This window comes from Austrofundulus limnaeus, unplaced genomic scaffold (assembly GCF_001266775.1).
Source record: "Austrofundulus limnaeus strain Quisiro unplaced genomic scaffold, Austrofundulus_limnaeus-1.0 Scaffold402, whole genome shotgun sequence".
Lineage (NCBI taxonomy): Eukaryota > Metazoa > Chordata > Actinopteri > Cyprinodontiformes > Rivulidae > Austrofundulus > Austrofundulus limnaeus.
The window spans coordinates 247,661-267,306 of record NW_013952804.1 but is presented as its reverse complement, the minus strand read 5'-3'; the positions used below and the strand labels follow the sequence as shown (position 1 = coordinate 267,306).

Sequence of the window (19,646 nt, the reverse complement as noted above, 5' to 3'; positions counted from 1 at the left end):
GCAGAAGGGAGAACTGGAGATTATAATCTCCAGATTATAATAATAAATAATTTGTATTATTGAATACACGGCATAAATTTCCCTACCCCCGATTTTTTTAAGTATTCCATTTTGTACAGTTTTGTAWACATAAACACTCATCTCTTGTTGTACTCTGCCTCCAACCTATTTCTGAGTTGGAATTTAGAATTTATTCTTCTTGTTTTGATGTTTTATTATGTTGTTTATGTTTTATCATGTTTTATTATGTCTTTCWGCCATTATACATTGTTGATGATTGTACAGCACCTTGTGAATATATTTCTATGAAAGGTGCTTTGTAAACTTTACTTAGTTACTTACTTACTTATTTACTGGAGATGAAGATATTATAGTTTTTATTGGAAACACTAAATGGAAAGAAGAGAAACTGAGTATATCAAAGAGACAGATTGGATACCAAGTTAGAGATGGTTTGGGGATAGACAGTGGACATGTTGGACAAAAAAAATCAGCTTTGAGTGTTCTAAAATTTGTTTTATGTCTGATGTATTATTATTATTATTGTTTTTTTAAGTATGTTAAATATGGAGCTGTCAGAGAGAAGAGGATCATGGATGTAGTTAGTGTAAGAAGATGTCAAAAGGACCGGTGTTGGTGGATAGCCCTGTGGTTCTCAGACTTTTTTTGGTTATTGAACAATAACTGCCTGACTGCAACAGATTTGTTGTTTTGTGTGTGCATAAAATAGGTCCGAGATGCAACAATGCACTGCAACATTAGTTCCACCTGCTATATGTTACAGCCTGGGAAAAAGAAAAACATTAATCAACATTGTGCCCCTCCCACTGGTTAGGTCCCAGGCCCACCTAGAGATCATACCCCCCAGTTTGGGAACTATAGGGACAGGGCGAGATGGTCTGCTGTGAAGAACCCAACCTGAAGCAAACAAAAGAAGAACCTGTGGGAAGCTGGTGTCTATCTTCAGTGGTCAATGGGCAAGAAATGTGTGGTGGTGGTGGTGGTGGGGGGGTACTCTGGGCAGGGGGTTAGGTCCACATGAAGACAAACGAGACAGACAACTTTTCACACTCACACCTGAAGACAGTTTAGAATTTTCAGAGAACCTAAAAAATGTATATTTTTGTTTTGTAGAAGAAAACCAAAGTACCTACATGCATGTCTTCTGTTAGCTTAGTTTTTTTTTTTGTTTCTTATTTTGACTTTAAATTTGTACAGCACATGGGCCTCAGAGCAGCAGGTTTACATTCACAAAGCCTGGCTACGTCCTCTCCAACAAGTCAACAGGGTGCTGCAGAAACTACAGGACGTGGTGTTTCTGTTCAAACTGGACCTGTCAACTTTTAAAGGTTTCCTGTGTTTGCTGGTCAAGAGCCTCAACTGCACACGTTCAAATGATTCAATAAAAACATTTCTCAACATAAATGTTTAACCTTTAAAAGATAATCTGGCCATTTTTAAAATGAGTCATCAGCTGAGACATCAGTCAGAGAGACACAACCAGACCACAAGAAGAACTAGTCAAACCTTTTATCAGCTTCAGATAAAATCTTTCTCCAAAACGACAAACTGCTTTGACAGAACAGTGTGTTAACTGATATTAAACTTGGAACTATGGATGACATTGTTTGTTTGGGTTGTCACCAGTGTCCATGTTAGAATGTACATGTGTGCTGAGCACAGACCAGGCTGATGAGTGAAGTTCTTTGGTTGAGAAAACTGTAACAAAAAAATAAAGCATTAATATTAGCTAATGTAAATTCACACTGCTTTGTTATTTTGAAGAAAAAGTTGTTTTGTAAACCTATAAAACTACACAAATACCCTCAGTTTAAGTACCAACTACTTCAAAAAGCTGGCTTTAAAAATGACCAGACTATCCTGGTAATTAAGCAGAAGTATCAACCCTGTGAGGTATTTATAGTACTGTACATTGTTTATCTTTCTGCTTTCTTCACTGACTATACAACATGTCCCCACACATCCTTGATAAGAACTTGAGAACATACAATGTGTAAGAGAAAATACTCTCTCTGCAGCACTACTACCTGCTGTCATGTTGGACTGATGATGTACAACGAGGTATTACAGAGTCCAGGCTGGCACAAACTGAATATGTCTGTGTAAAGACCTGTCTTCTAACACAAGATTATGTCTTTAAATGTTGTATAAAGAAATATGGTATTATTTAATGATCATGACAAAAAGTACACCATTAAAAATTAGCTGGTGATCAGTGACAGCTGCATAAAACCAGATCCCAAAGCAAACAAGACGCTGAATAAAGCCTTCTGCGGCTGAATCTGCTTCTTATGGAATAAGGCAGTTCTTCCATTTGCTAAAGAAAAAAGGACAAAGGTTTGCTTTTCATGTCTTAGCCAACTGCACAGACCATGACGCATCTCTTAAAAAACGTAAATATGCATTATGTATAGCTGCAGATCCATTGCATAAAAAGTAACTGACTGAAGCAGATGTAGAACACAGCATTTCAGCATCTGTTGTTCTTAAAATAAAATAATAAAGTGTCTGACGGTCAATATGGTGGTGTCAACAAAAAACATTAAACAGCCACAGAACACAACGTGGTCTCCACAAACTACATTGACTTCACTTTAAATAAAAACCCAAATTAAAACAACCTGTTTTTAAATGTTTCTTCTACCCCTTCCTCTTTGAGTTCAAAATAAAATCCAGCATTTCAACAGAAAGTGACGATGTAAACTAAAGCCTTTAAAGAAGATGATAAAACTCATCGCAATTCATTTAAAATGGAATAAAAAGGTTGGTTTTAAGCCATGCTAGCACCATTCATCTTTCTCTACCTCCTGTACCTCAGGGCTCTATTGCCAGAGCCTGGGCTAGTGCTTCCCCCGATGCTTAAGTGGTACCCGTTGGGTACACCAGGGTCTACACCAAGAGTTGGAAGTAGTGCTCCCATGGTGCGAGGCAGTGTGGTCCGAGATGAGCATTCAGCACTGGGACTTGGGGACAGTGAAGCCGCATCCTGGAAGACATCCAACTGGTCCTGGAAGCTGCCGTAAGGACTGCTCAAGGCCTCGCCATAACCCTGGCCCAGAAATGGTTCGGAGCTGATCCGAGTAACGGGACAGGGGAAATGGTAGGAACCGCTGTGACGGAGGGCGTTGTGGTCCGACAGGCCACGACTTAGTCTGCCGGGACTCTGAAAGCCCTGGCTGGACACAAGGTGCACCGGGGAGGAATGTGCAGTCCTGTATGCCACCCCGGGCCGTGGGGTGAGTGGGGTCTGTGGGAGCTGCCGACGTCCACGGCTTGGTGTGCTAGAACTGGATCTCGGTGCCGCTGGGCTGCCTTTAACCCAACCACTACCCTGGATGAAAATTGAACAAGCATTTTGAAATAACAGAACGATGAGCAAAATATGTAAAAACAAAACCAAAGAAAGGAAGAGACAGATCCGCCCAGTGAAGAAGAAGGAAAACCATGCACCAACATGAGATGTATGATGGACACAAAGATGACAAAACAAATAATTAAACAAAGAAGACAAACAGTAATAGAAAAGAATGACGGATGAGTCAGACAGAGTGATAAAAAGAGAAAACAGGGAAAGAAGTAAAAGGCCATGAGAGCTGCACTAAAGACAGATACATGAGAGAAATAAAAAGTTTCATTATTTTACTTTTTTAGTTAAGAGGTGACCATTTAAAAGTTCTAGTGTGTAGAATCTACTGAAGTAAACTTTACCACAAACTGAGCATCACWAAGTCAGAACTTTATACAGATTCTTTGGCAGCAAGTCCAGAGGAAAGTTGAAGTTTTGTAAATTCAATGGAAGTGGTTTGTAGACAAACAGATTACAGTCTATACTGTCCTGAATTCACTTATAAAGTATAAAGACAATAAMTCCACTCGGTAGCTAATCAGCAACAGAGCTGAGAAAAAGAAAAGTTTTGAGGTGGTGCAGATCTAAACTTGTCTGAAATGTCGTGACAAGGTTTTTTGGCTGCCGAAACAGTTGAACTGTGATCATGGATCAAGATGGTTAAACATTGTTTAGAACGTTTTGGTTTAGTTCTTTATAAATAAGTGCTACCTAGGGATGCTATGCCTGCATTAATATAGGTATCAGTCCAATAAGTAAAACTGGGCTGATATTAACATTTAAAGTTGATTTCCCACTTTTTTATCTTTGTGTTTCTGTTTCTGGAGGGGAGATGTTTGGTCCAGTGGTCATGTTAGTGACGCTGTGCAGCCAGGAATAACTGCAGCAGAGCCATGTCAGCGGTCTGGTCATTTTTTTACAGTATCGAAAAAAGACACAAGTGTGTTTGTGAATATATGTRTATGAATTGTATATAAATACCGTGTGTTTTTGTGTAATATCAGTAAATATTGGTTATTGGCCAAAACACCAATAATAATAATAATATTGGATATCGATATCGACTTAAATTTTCATATCGGTGCATTCCTAGTACCAACACTATACTATACATTTAAAATGGTTTTGTTTTGATGTSTTTTCTCATATTTCAGTCATCAGACAGAAAAATGTTATAATGATCTCATTCTTAGACTCATGTTTAATCWGACTCACCACATCAGATATCAGATTATTATTTTCAGTCAGCCATGAAACTAGGGGTTCTAACAGGTGGGCAATATGCATGTTTCACTTGTTTCTCTGCTCCAACACACCTGATTTGAATGAATGTTTCAGGCTTCTGCAGAACTTGGAAGAGGTAATTCAATGACTGAATCAGGTGTGTTGGAGCAGAGGAAAAAGTAAAACATGCAGGGCTGCRGCCCTCGAGGACCAGGATTGCCCACCCCTGGGTTATAATCTCTGCCAAGAAATCGGCACAAGCTCTAAAGCGGATTAGTAAAGCTTGGTTTTTAACTCTTGACAACATCAGACTGATGCACATTAAGTGTATCTGGTACTGGTCTGACCTGGTTGTACCCCACCCCAGGCTCCTACCTGCTTGTTGCTGTTTTCCTGCTCCTCGCTGGGGGAGGCAGCACAGCTGGCAGTGGCAGATTTTGTGGAGCAGTGGTCCCGGCTGCAGTAGCGATCACAGGAGTAGTAGCGCTGCTTGTCTGCAGAGGAGTGATGATGTTTCCTCTCATGGGAGCGTCCTCGGTGGTGGACTTGGTCTTTGGAAGCTGCCGGTTCAGATCCCGCCTCATCTGCTGCACCTGCAAGAAAATGTGTGACAAWCAGAGCTTTGCATCTTTTAAGTAGGATTTCATAGATTCTTACTTTGAGTGGTAGGAAACATTGACAAAATTATTTTCTATTATTTTTACCATCAAAAATAATGCGTTGTTCATAACTTTACTTTCATTATGACTTAACAGATTAGATAGAAAGGGTAAAAAAACAACTCCTGAATTACATTTAATAACGTTGTGTAATAAAACACCTTTGGAAACGTGCCAAAACATTCTTTTATTTGAATCTCATAAACCTGCAACACTTTAGTCAATGATTCTCAAACCAGTCGGGACATTATTCAGATTTTATTCCTCTGACAGATGATGTTCAGGAGGGAGCAGAGCTACAATGTAGAGTTTTTAGTGTTTGATCGGATCTTCAGTCCAAGTGATCTACTCTGGAGTCAAGAGCTATGTGTTAAAACCAAACAGAATCTTTGAGTTCAGATGCCTGGAGCCTCCTGTTTACCATCTGAATAATCAGTTCTGCCCTGTGTAGCATTGGTGATGAAGAGGAGGACACAGTGTTGGTTTGATTCTACACTAACCAGTCAAACTGGGAGGATGCCCACCCGGAAGGGCATCCAAAGGCCTCTKCCTCTTCTCTCTGTCCCGCTCTCTGTCTCTGCGATGGTGACAGCGGTGGTGGGGGTGGTGATGGTGGTGGCTTCGCTCCTGGCGAGGTTTCTCCAGCGTGTAGTCCCTCAGGTTGACCTCCTGAGGGCGCTGTGGAGCCACAGTGGAGGCTGAGCGCGTCATRAGGCTGGTATCAGTGGCAGACTGAAACAGACATGTACAGGATCTGTCACGTGCTGGTTCTGTGTACCTCCAACCTTTAATACAGGACTACATACAAACTACATACAGGACCTGTGAGGAGTCTTCACTCTCCTAGATTTTTTTAACCCCTGTCAATCTGTTATGGTCAATAAACTGGCCTTTTTTGGTGAAAGAAAAAAAACTTTTCATTGTCAAAGTGGGATATAGTTATTTTTTTAAGAAACAAAAAAGACACGTGATGTATCCGGTTTGTATTTGTACTTTGTTATAGTTACACAAAATGTCTTCTGCTGATAGGAGAGTTCTAATAGCTGACTGTAAAACACTACAGTTGTTGTAAACGTGTGACTTCAAGATCAGAAGTCCCTCCTGATGATTTTGTGCTAGTCTGTGTCTTTTGAGTTACATTTTATTGGTTCTTTGGGTTTTAGTTTCCTCTTCTCGTTCCCTTGTTTGTTTATTTCTTGTGTTTCTGTTTCCCAGTGTCTCTTGCCATCTCTCTTTCCTTCAGTCTGTGTTAAWCATTCACACCTGTTACCACTCCTAATCAGTCCAGCTGTCTCACCAGTCCCTGCTCTTTATTTTCAGTCCTTTGTCACCACCCATCAAATCAGCATTACCATTTCCTCCTGCTGAGTCCCTGGCTGTGTCTCGTCTTTTGTTGTAAGTTTTGATGTCATGTCTGCCTTTGTTTTTTCCTTAGATTTAACCTCTTGAGTCCCATGCTTGAGCCCCGTTTTCTATTTTATTTTTTAACTTCAAATCTGTCAGTTGAATCTGGACGTGTTTGGTATCAAAATAAAGGAAAAATCTTGGCTAAAAGCTCATGGAAACTATTTTTACATTCACCAAACACAGTTCAAACAACAAGCAGTTGAATAAGAAAGTAAACAAACTGTACAAAATGGCATCATTGCAAATCTGTAAATACATTAAAGCAAATATGTAAAGGAACAATTTTTGTCGTTATTTTTTTTAAGCAAGTCAAAGTAGATACTTAAATATGTTGTAAAGTGGGTTGAAAGTTTTTTTCACTTGATTATGAGTGAATCTGGTCCAAGGTCCAACCGAGGTCAAATATAATTTCTCATTATCTGTCTGTCTGTCTGTTTTCTGCCGCWTATCTGGGGTGAAGTCGCGGGGGCAGCAGCCTAAGCAGAGAGACCCAGRCTTCCCTCTCTCCAGCCACTTGGGCCAGCTCSTCTGGGGGAATCCCAAGGTGTTCCCAGGCCAGCTGAGAAACAWAGTCCCTCCAACATGTCCTGGGTCTTCCTCTGKGCCTCCTCCCAGTGGGACATGCCTGGAACACCTCACCAAGGAGGTGTCCGAGCCACCTCAACTGGCTCCTCTCGACGTGGAGGAGCAGCGGCTCTACTCTGGGTCCCTCCCGGATGACTGAGCTTCTCACCCTATCTCTAAGGGAGAGCCCAGACATCCTGTGAAGGAAACTCATTTGGGCCACTTGTATCCGTGATCTCGTTCTTTCGATCACTACCCAAAGTTCATGACCATAGATGAGGGTAGGAACGTAGACCGACTGGTACGTTGAGAGCCTCGCCTTCTGGCTCAGCTCCCGCTTCACCACGACAGACCGGTACAGCGCCAGCATCACTGCAGACGCAGCACCAATCCGCCTGTCGATCTCCCGCTCCATTCTTCCTTCATTTGTGAACAAGACCCTGAGATACTTAAACTCCTCCACTTGGGGCAGTACCTCCTCCCTGACCCGGAGGCGGCACACTAYTGTTTTCTGGCTCAAGACCATGGTCTCGGATTTGGAGGCACTGATCCTCATCCCGGCCGCTTCACACTCAGCTGCAAACCGCTCCAGTGAGAGCTGGAGATCACGATCTGATGAAGCCAATAGGACCACATCATCCACAAAAAGCAGAGATGTAATCCTAAGATCACCAAAAAGGATCTCCTCAAGGCCTTGGCTGCGCCTAGAAATTCTGTCTGTAAAAGTTATGAACAGAATCGGTGACAAAGGGCAACCTTGGCGGAGTCCAACTCTCACCGGAAACGAGTCCGACTTACTACCAGCAATGCGGACCAAGCTCTGGCACCAGTCGTACAGGGACCTAACAGCCCGTATCAATGGGCCTGGTACTCCATACTCCCGGAGTACTCCCCACAGGAGTCCCAGAGGGACAGGGTCGAACGCCTTCTCCAAGTCTACAAAAYAYATGTAGAYTGGTTGGGCGAACTCCCATGCACCCTCCAGGAACCTGCTGAAGGTGAAGAGCTGGTCCACTGTTCCACGACCAGCACGAAAACCACACTGCTCTTCCTGAATCTGAGATTCGACTATCCAACGGACCCTCCTCTCCAGAACCCCCAAATAGACCTTACCAGGGAGGCTCAGAAGTGTGATTTCCTTATAGTTGGAACCATAAATAGTGTTGGTGGACCAGAATCGCCTCCAAACCAATACGGAAGTCTTTTTTCATGGCCTCTCCGAACTCCTCCCACGCCCGAGTTTTTGAGTGTCCTGTTGGGTAGAAAGGCGCTATACAAGTACAGTCCATTTACCATTTACCATTTAAGTATGCCCAATCCTGCTCGGCGCCTCTCAGAATGGRCAACTCCAGAGTGGAAGAGTGTCTCCCAAGGAGACTGGTTCCAGAGCCAGAGCAATGCGTCAAGGTGAGTCCAACTATATCTAGTCGGAACCTCTCAACCTCACACACCAGCTCAGGCTCCTTCCCCACCAGAGAGGTGACATTCCACATCCCTAGAGCCAGCTTCTATAGCCGAGGATCAGACCGCCAAGGTCCTCGCCCTCGACCACTGCCCAAAACACATTGCATCCAACCCTTACAGCCCCTCCCACAKGTGGTGAGCCCATGGGAAGGGGGACCCATGTCTCCTCTTCGGGCTGTGCCCRACCGGGCTCCATGGGCAAAAGCCCGGCCACCTGGCGCTCACCAACGTGCCCCACCTCCAGGCCTGGCTCCAGAGTGGGGCCCCGGTGACCCGCGTCTGGGCAAGGGAACAGTGAATCCATGCATTGTATTCATCATAGGGGTCTTTGGGCTGCTCTTTGYCTGATCCCTCACCTAGGACCTGTTCACCTTGGGTGACCCTACTGGGGGCATGAAGCCCCCAACAACATAGCTCCTAGGATCACTGGGACACAAACCTCTCCACCACGATAAGGTGGCAGACCATTATTTTATATAATATATATGGTGACAAATAAATGTTTGGATCATTTTTCAAAAGAACAAACATTCAATAACAAGTCTTTTCAGGCAGGTAAGAAAAAAATAAATAACTTTTGGATGTAAAAACTTAACATTTCTTAACATGTATTAATGGTACAATCATGGTCTGTTCTGTGCAGAATGACAAAACACTAAATTATTTCTTTACTAAAACCTCTGTAACTTTGTGCTAATTAATTTTAGCAGCATGAAACTTTGCACAAGTAATGTCCACAAGTGGATTTATGGTTTCCAAGAGTTTTTAGGCTACTTCATTATGGTTTTAAATGGGTTAAATACTGTCTAATTATAAAATGGTTCAGGTGAGAGTAAAAAAAAAGTTCCATCCTCAATATCTCTAAAACCACATTAGCTGTTACATTCTGATGAAATCTCCCAAGTGTTAGCTTTATTTTGAGAGTTTATAAAAGCTGAGATATACTCATTTACATTTCAGCATGGTATTTTGAGCAAAAACCTCAACAAAACCCCTTGGGGCTTAAGAATAAACTGTTTACTCCTCATTCCTGTTGTGTCTGTCTGCATCCTGGGTCCTACTGCCACCAAACCTGATAGAATGTTAATCTCAAGCATAGACCACTGCAGCTGAGGTCTTCCCATCTCCCCTTTTGGTGGAGGAGGAGAGGTTGGTTCTCTACCGGGGCACTCTACCCTTTTTCATTGTGCAGGCTTTTGGCTCCGGGTCCGATGCATCATTGTTTTCTGTTGTCATTTGTGTTTACTGCACTCCAATCTGCCCATTTTGTTTTTGTGTGGTGTGACACCCACCGTTCGCCCCCTCAAACCGCCGTACAATAGCCCATTTTGTGTGCTCGAAAGGGTTGTGAAAGGTTTTATTTTGGATATGGCTGGGTGTAAAAAGCTGGTTACTATAGACCATCTCAAACCAGTACATCTTGGCTGACAAAGTGGTTTTTCCGTCTAAGGTTCCTAAATGTGGTCATCCTCCTACACAGCCCCAAGTGGTATGACCAAAATTTTATATCACAGTATTTTTTTAACAATTATCTGGTATTACTTAACAGTATTTTTCACATCACAAGTCAGGCTGATATTAAAATGTCCAAACTTTGCTTCAGCAAACTGCAGTCAGCTGAAGTTACTCTGCAACACAGAAATTACTTCTTGACTTTTTTCTTTAACTGTACCTTTATCTATGTCACATTTCTCTCCTCTGTCTTTTCTTCTAGTTAGAAACATTAGTCACTTATTTTTCATTATGTCACGTTAGCAGTGAGGGGAGGCAGGCACAGTCATGAATGAGGAGGGTTGAGCAAATATTTATTTGCATGTCAATAAAGAGTTGTTTTCTACATTCAGCAACAGTGAAAATGAGAATATTTTGCTTTTTGGCAGCTAATGTCAACAATAAAATGAGAAGACTTTTCCCACAATGACTCTAGCTTGCTTTGTGTGTCGCTAGTTCCTGTGTGTTCAGCAGTGCTGCATGGAAAAATGTCCCTCATGAAACCATTTAGTGGTGGGTGTGGCATAACGTACTGAACATGTTCAGACTATTTAAAATTATATACTGGTAATTCAAATCATAACAGAAATAAGAAATTGATTTCGGTACAAACTGGTATACCGACCAGCTCTAGTATATACAACTGACTCTTCACCAGCCTGAGCTTAATGAATGAGTGACGTAAGCCTAGTTAGCCACTGTTTAAGAAATTGTGTTAAGTTTCTGAACAATCTAGATAAACCTCAGTTGAGAATGAATTATTTTTTAACCACAACTGATTTATGACAGCTAAATAATTAAAAATATCAAAAGAGTTTAAATATTTTATTAGGCATTGTAGGTATTTTTTGTGTTACAACCTAGAATTKATTTAGTTTAGATTTGTAATTTGATTTATAGAAACAATTCTCAAAATTGAGTCCACAGGACCTTTAAGCATGAGACAGCATGTAGACCAAGGAACTGTCCACACAGGTCAGAGACAAAGTGGTGGACAATTACAGATTAGGGTTATGTTGAAAACCAATCCTGCACTCTGATCGTTCTACAAAGCACTTTGCCCCGGCTCAGTGCTATCATTATTACAAGGTGAAGAGATGATGTCACCACAGCMAACCTGCTGACAGGGTCATGCACCAAAACTCAGAGTTTGTAAGGAGGACTGAGTCAGGAGGACTGACACAGGTGAATGGAAGTCATTTTGTTTCTAATTTAATTAAAAATCCACAAAAATAGAAATTAAAAAGAGGTACTAATGATTTTACAAAGCTCTGAACAAATATCCCACAATATGACTCAGTGTGAGGATAAGATCTGTTGCACTGCAGCACCAGGAGTACCTGGGGGGCCTGCTAATGTAATACTGACTGAAGTACACTTTAATAGAATACTGAAGGCTAGAGGGCCAGGAGATGATGATGATGATGATGATGAGACAGACCCCTGTCAGAAAAAGTGGAAGCACAAACAGGATGTAGTGTTTGATGAGTGGCAGACTGTACGTACCATCAGAAGAGAGCCTGGAGCAAAGTGGGACGGGTTCTGTTGAGACACAGCAGATCGGAATCAGAAACAGGGTTTAATCAACACTAATACAAACCTTATCCGGGAATTTCCATTTACAAGAATTTACAGGTCTAAAACTTAAGATTTTAAATAAAGCTTCAAAATTCAAACAGAACAAAGTATTTTTACTTCTTTCATTGGTTTCAGTTTGATTGAAATACAGTATTAAGATAATAACTGACACACACCGCTCCAGAGGTGAATGCTGACACACTATGTGTCACACAGAGATATACTGAGTTTACACATTAAAGTATGAAATTGTATGAAGTCAGGTGGCCCACTAGATGGCCCAGAACTTGAACCCACCTGGGTTTTTTGGACCAGTGTTTAACTGTATAGTTCAAGGATGAATGTTGGCTTCTCCTTGGAAAATCCATCCATCCATTATCTACACTGCCTGACCAAAAATAAAAGTCACCACCAAAAATAAAGGTCACACACACTAATATTTAGTTGGACCACCTTTAGCTTTGATTACAGTACACATTCTTTGTGTCATTGTTGGATAAGCTTCTACAATATCACCAGATTTATTTCCATCCAGTGTTGCATTAATGTTTCACCAAGATCTCACATTGATGATGGTAGAGTCTGACCACATCCCAAAGATTCTCAACAAACTCTGTGGAGCCAATCCATGTGTGAAAATGATGTCTCATGCTCCCTGAACCACTCTTTCACAATAAGAGCCCCATGAATCCTGGCATTGTCATCTTGGAATATGTCCGTGCCATCAGGGAAGAAACARTCATTGATGGAATAACCTGGTCATTCAGTATATTCAGGTAGTCAGCTGACCTCATTCTTTGAACACAGACTGTTGCTGAACCACCTGCAACAACCACACATCATAGACCTTAGTTACACCCAGTTGGACACTAGTTTTTGGCCAGGCAGCGAATGTCCGCTTCTTCCTTTCAAGGTCACTGGTGCCTACATCCAGCAGTCACTGACAGGTTGCAAGTCCTTTACAGGTACACATAAAGACAAATGCGACAAACAACCACCCACTCTCTCACTCTCACAACTAGGGAAATTTTAGGGTTACCCATTAACCCCCCCAAAAAATAAATAAAAACACTCATGCACAAAGAGAACATGCAAACTCTACCCAGAAAGGTCTCCAGACCAGGGYTGGATCCAGCAACCTTCTTGCTGAGAGTGAACAGCTCTACCAACAGAGCCACTGTGGCCCCCTTGGAACATTTGCTCTTTATTCAATACTCAATGTGTTCATCTTTTAATAACATTGAATATAAACTAACCCAACAGGGTAAAACTGCATCATCAAATCAGTCCAGTACTGGTTCTTCTGCACAGAGCATTATTCTCATGTAGTTTCACTGGTAATTTTCTCCATGTTTTTGCCAAAAGGTTGTTGCAGTGCAGGTAAAAACTAYTCTGTGTAATCCTCTGCACTCTAAATCTTGCAGATACATGTCAGCCACAGCTCCCTTCATCTTTTTAACAAAACTTGTTAACAGACAAACGGCCAGTGAGTGCATGTTTCACTCATTAAACTGGGGCTCTGCACATATTGGATTAGAAGATAAACCAGGATTGGATGTTGCATCTGAATGCAGGCAGATATGGAGTCASAGCTTTCACAAGTCACTGCAGCATCATAGAAGACCCTAAAGAACAGAACAGATCTGATTTTATCTTCTTGTTTGGATTAAACCTCAGCCTACATTCAGTAGGAATAAAGAAATCTGAAAGACGAAAAGCAACGTTAAAACTGAGGCTGGATGCCCCACAGAGCTGACTGCATCCTACAATCCTCTCCTCACACCAGCAGCAGCAGGACATTTCCAAAGGCCAACAGTAATTGAACTGGATGTCCTGCCCTCTTTAAAAAGGGTAAAAAATGAGATAAAGTCAAACTTATGGCCATCTTTCATTACCCCCCACTTCAGATTCTGTCTTTTTCACAGTAACCCAATTACCATCTTCCTCCCAATCTCCAGCCCAGAGCCATTTAGAGCCACTGTAAGAAAATTTGTATTCAATAAACTAAAGTCGAGATTATAAACACAATTGTTAAATAAAGGGATTTTTAGAAGGAATGAAACCATCCAACACCAGAAATCTGGAATCTGAGTGAGGTTTATTGTCGCTGAAGCAGACAGGAAACCCACACTGGCCGAAAAACAGGAAGTTCATCTATTTATACAGTTTTCTTCAATGCCTTCGCTCGCCCACTGCTGACCTACAGCTGGATCACAGGCATTCAGACAAAATCCTCAGCTAATGTCATTCAAACGTTTAATTGTGTGTTTTAAAAGATGTTTCAGACATGTAACTATACCTATTTCAGTCAAAACATAAAAGATTAAACACTGTCAACATTACAAAAAGGAGAACTTAAGAATATAGTGTTGTGCTTTTAACATCAGTACTAATCTCTTCTAACTCTAAATTTCTTCACACCACTGTCATTGTTTCAGTTGGAAGAGCCCTAGACAAACAGCTGGCTGCCAGCCAGAGAGGAATCTCATTACTTTAGACATTTCTACTGCAGTGAAAGCATGATCAACAGCAGCTTCTCAAAGCACCGACAGAAGAATACACTATAAACATCAACAACTTTCAGGGAAGGATGATGATGACGACGACGACGGTGACGACGACAATGATGATGATGCCTTTATTGTCATTGTACAGAGCACAATGACATTACATTTAAGAACACGCATTCAAGAAGACACACATGACAAACATGGGGGAACAGGTGATCAGGTCATGCAGCAACCAGCAGGGATCGCACAACCTTTAAAAAAAAAAAAAAAAAAAAAAAAAACCAGAAGGTTCAATGAGGGAAAAGAAGATGAGAAGATGAGGAATGACTTGTTTCCTACATTTCTATGGTTTCACATCCAGGTGTCTCTGTGATGGACTGAAACCTGTCCAGGTGTCTCTGTGATGGATAGTTTGGAGATGGTACTAGTGATTACTCAAAAATAATTCTGCAACTTGGTTTTACAGAACACCAGCTTGAAGTTGCTCTATCCAGATCAGTCAAACGTGGCAAGCTGATTCTTGAAGCAGACACCTACCGACCACTGTAGAAGGGCCCATGTTCAGGTGCCTGACTGGCAGCACCGGAGCGTATCACAAGCTCAAACTAAACATTAATGACAACAGTAAAATGAACAGTTTGACAATGGCAGTGAGGGTTTGGCATATTTTTCAAGTCAAAGTTGATTTATTGTCAAATCTGTATAATGTACAGGACATACACAGGACTGAAATGACATCAGTCGCTCAGACTCCTGGTGCAATGAACATCAGAGAAAAAAAACATCAAAAGTAGACAGTTGGTAAAACATTAAGCATAAAAATAGATATATTACTAAATTTTATGCATTCAGTCTACATACTCAGCTCTACTGCTCATCACACAAATGCATGTTCCTTACAAATGTGGCACTATTTAAAATGGAATTGATGCTTTTCAAAGGGGTAAGATTTATTACCAAGAAGCATCGTTACAACAGAAATAATCTACCAAACACACATTTTCATTGTGTTCCAGTTGTCTTCGGAGGTCATAGTTTTGCACTCCCGAGTTGTAATTTTCAACTGGAATGCCCCCTGATGTCGTAGTTTTGAGTCGAGAGGACGGTGCAACACAACCATGCCCGAGCAGCCTGAGCACGCGTTACGTCATCATTTCAACAAGGCTGCTCCTTGCATCAACAGAGTTTTCTCTTTACTTTTATGCTTTTTTTTAGCAGTTCTGTTTAGTTTACTTTACATTAAGTTTGTTATACTTGTGTGACTGTATAGTGATTATTACCTCCGCCAAGGGAGGAGGTAATATTTTCGGTCACGTATGTCTGTCCGTACGGAAGAGTATTGCATTCACCAAATAAAAAAAATTAGGACTCCTGATCTCATAAATACGAGATCAGGATCTCACACAAACCTAACACCATCATTTAGCTTGTAGTGGTGCTTCCGGTTTCAGCAAATGGATATTTCAAAATAAGAGTCCGATTCAATACAGTCCAAACAAAACATCACAGAGATGGTATGATGCTGTATGGATGATAGTATGCCGACATTATGCAGGTATCTTCCTTGCAGTTGTCCAAGCAAAAAGCCCACTCTGACATACTGGAAGTCATTCTCTTCCTGCAGTACGGGATGCTACGGCTTTAAGTAGCTTATGCCTCTGAAATGCTTAAATTAGAGCACACACTTCCTCCTGTTTCAACCATATAACAACCTTATTTAACTCCGGTGAATTAACATTATACAGCTTGTTCTGGCCACTCGTGCGTTCAGCATTACACACACATGTCCAGGACCGTTACCTGCTCAAAATCCAGGAGATCAGGATCTTGTAATTATGACATCTTATCTCATAATTATGACATCCTGATCTATTAAGACAAGACAAGACAAGACAAGACAAGACAAGACAAGACTAGACTAGACTAGACAAGACAAGACAAGACAAGACTAGACAAGACAAGACAAGACAAGACAAGACAAGACAAGACAAGACAAGAGAGACCTTTATTGTCATCGTACATGAGAGCACAATGAAATTACAGTTCAGAACACCCATTCAGAAGAAGACAGAACATAACAAACATAGGAGAACAGGTGCTCTGGGTCATGCAGCCACAGACCCTGCACAGAGCAAGGATTATCTTCATGAAGACATCATGAGGAGGCGCCACACTTAAAAGAAAAACTAAAAACCACACAAGGGAAGATGAGGAAAAAACATCATATTATATCAACAATGTGACACACTATGGTGTTTATAAAAAACCATCTCCATAGAGCACATTTATTAGCCAGAGGATTAAGTGAGTTTAGGGGGGCATGAAGCCATGAGTGTTGTATGCACTTGTGTGAATATCTGAAAAATTAGCCCAAAGAATCGAGTCCCCAAAACCCGTGCAGCCATAGTTCAGAATATTGATGGTAACTGTTCATTCTGTGCAGCCCTCAGCTTGCTCCAGGAACCAGATCACAGACGGGTGTGGGGGGGGCAGACCCTTAGTCGACATGACCAACCAGGAAGCATTTAGTCAACAGATCAAGGCCATGTAGGAGAGCAGCCAGATTCTGTAATCAGTTGTTTTGGGAACAGAAGAGAATGTTTAGAGACAGGCAGACAATAACAATTTTCCATCTGCTTTAATGTATGCTGGTACTTCTCAGTGTGGTCAAGTCAGACAAATAATGTGGACAAATTCCGCCGAGCCGATCTATCAGCTTTCTCCAGGATCAATTCCATCTGGCCAGCAAAGTCCAGGGACCACAGCCAACCCACGATCCTCAATAGAACCGCTTGCAGAATGAGTCCAGCTCGCTCAAGGCACAATGTCCGAGTGCTGATAGTATACGGCCATCCATCAAATTGGTCAGGAAGTCAGGAAATGGACAGCCACTGACATTGTTTTGTAGAACACCAGGAGACCACCAAGCCAATCTCCCATGGAAGAAAAAACTTTGCTCCAAAAAATTTATTGAGAGACCAGCTAACCAAGTCCATAAAAATAAAAATATCCATAATTTCTGGTTTTGGATGAAATGTAGTGAAGCCTCCAAGCAGCAAAGCAGGGAAAGATAAGGAAGGGCAGGAGAGAAGGAAACGGTGTCTTACTCCTCCGAGAGCGGAACAAAAAAAATGACATCTTATCTCATAATTATGAGATCCTGATCTCAATTATGAGATAAGATGTCATAATTACGAGATCCTGTTATCCTAATTATGACATCTTAAACCCTTTTTCTGACATTCTGACAAGTTTAAAAGGAATTGAAGTGAGTCCGGCTTCAGAATTTTGAGTTCTGCTACAACTGGAACGCAGCATAAGTTGATAGGGCACTGCATACTTTAGTCTTGTGGTCTAAAGCATGAAACTCCCAGGYTAAATTAGTGTCTCTAGTCCTGAGTGATGCTGTCCCACCCAGATACTTTAAGAACTGAAGAACTATAATTTGAGCTACCTATAGAAGGGCCACACATACTTACAGGCCAGATTATTTCAGTTCTACTTTCATTTTGAATAATCTTTCTTAACGTTAGTTTTGTTTTATTAAACAACCTTTCGCATGAATATACTATCAATCAAAATGAATACAACATTAACGCATATTGGTCATTTTGACTTCACCATAGATTCTTTCCCTTCAAAAATACAATCTGCTTTAGTTTAGTCATATTACTGGACTTTTCTGACAGAACAACTGAGTAAATCCAGACAACAAGCTGTTTGTAACAGAGACTCATCAGCCCTGCTCAAACAGCCAGATGTTGAAAATAACACCTGGAATTACTCAGAAGAGACGTTGAGACGTAAGAGATGTAACCAACAACAGCTGCTGTTATTACAATGTACTGAAACAGGACTAAAAGGTTTTTGTTCCACAGCTGAGAACAAAAAGATGAGTCATTACCTGGACCTCAGCGCTGAGTCGAGGCATAGAAGTAGCTCTGCCCTGGCTCTCCAAACCTGAACCAGGAACTGGTATAGTACTGTTAACACTGGACTCCATGTTCTTCATCTCTACGGACACCTGGACACACAAACAACAAGCTCACATCATTGCTTACAGGCTGAAAACTTTGAGCAGCACCTGCAGTTACACACTCAGGCTTTAGAGGAGTCTGAGTGAAACAACATGGTCTTACAGGAAGTTCTGTAACACTGTAAGTACCTCTAAACATAAATGATAACTGGAATACATCACCTGTCAATAGTTATGGAATCACTCTGTTCTTATTATATGAAATTATAAGAAAATGTTTTTATAATTATTTTCAGCACTCCATCCTACAGAAAGAACTATAATTGTTGCAGCTGGTCACAGATGACTTTTTATAGAACTAGAGGAATAAATAATAGAATAATTTATAAGTCTGTAATTTAAAATCCTAAAATAAACTCCTGAATCAAATTAATTAACTAATTAATCCAAAGTTTTGTGGTTCATTTATTAGTTTGTACAAAAATAAACAATTCTCCTCCAAAAGTAGTGATTCCATCAGTTTTACCAGGAGTTGTAAAACACACACACCTGTGGACTTACTTTACAGCAATAGGTAAAGATAGAAAGATGTTATATCTACTACGGTATTTGTCCAACAATGTCCTTTTGGACAGACGAGATTAAAATAAAGCTGTCTGCTCACAAAGCACAGTATAAATACAGCTCATCAGCCCCTGATTTAAACACCTGGATCATTCACAGGTGGACCCAGTCCAAGTCCAGACCTGAACCATGGGACCATGTCTTTGGTAGGTACATAAAAGTACTGTGTATAAATATCAATATACTACTGGTACTTTGGAATAAAAAAATTTAACCAACTTTTTCCACATTGAGCTGATTAATAAGGTTCTAAGTTCTATAAGGTTCTGAATTAGGTGGACACAGTGTTTCTGTAGTTTCTCTGTTAGAGTATGTAATATTGTGTGGACAGACTCAGATTAACACCTCAGTACTCAGAGGTCCTCAAACCTACACACTGCAGTGATGGACCCCTCTGAGGCTGTTCACTCACAATTACAAATCTGTTACAGCTGCTTAAAGAGGCTTTGATTGCAAGTGCTCAGCCCTGACATCTCTATTGGTCATAAAAGGTTTTGTGGTCAGAGCTCAGTTACTGTATGCAGATAAACACACAGCTGTCAGCTGAGCTACAAACAGGAAAACTGACAGTGAAGCTGGGTGAAACACCTGTTGGCTTTAAGGATCTGTCGTCCCGTGAACAATTTAGTTGAACAATCCTGTATTAATGTCTCAAAATAAGATGCTTTAAAACTAACATTGATCATAAACTACAGTGGTTTGCAAAAGTATTCATACCCCTTGAACTTTTCCATATTTTGTCACATTACAACCACAAACATAAATATATTTCACTGGAATTT

At 41.0% G+C, this 19,646-nt stretch overlaps 1 protein-coding gene across 1 annotated transcript in view; it reads right to left on the bottom strand.

The window, feature by feature from the left end:
* Positions 1–669: 669 nt before the first annotated feature.
* The window catches only part of cacna1ba (calcium channel, voltage-dependent, N type, alpha 1B subunit, a), a gene marked incomplete in the record, with an annotated part of 226,765 nt that continues 207,788 nt past the window's right edge, over positions 670–19,646 (bottom strand). Inside the window, 5 exon segments of the mRNA XM_014023993.1 lie at positions 670–3,352; positions 4,967–5,184; positions 5,751–5,982; positions 11,683–11,718; positions 18,169–18,288. Of these exon segments, the coding sequence (XP_013879447.1) occupies positions 2,822–3,352; positions 4,967–5,184; positions 5,751–5,982; positions 11,683–11,718; positions 18,169–18,288 (1,137 nt within the window).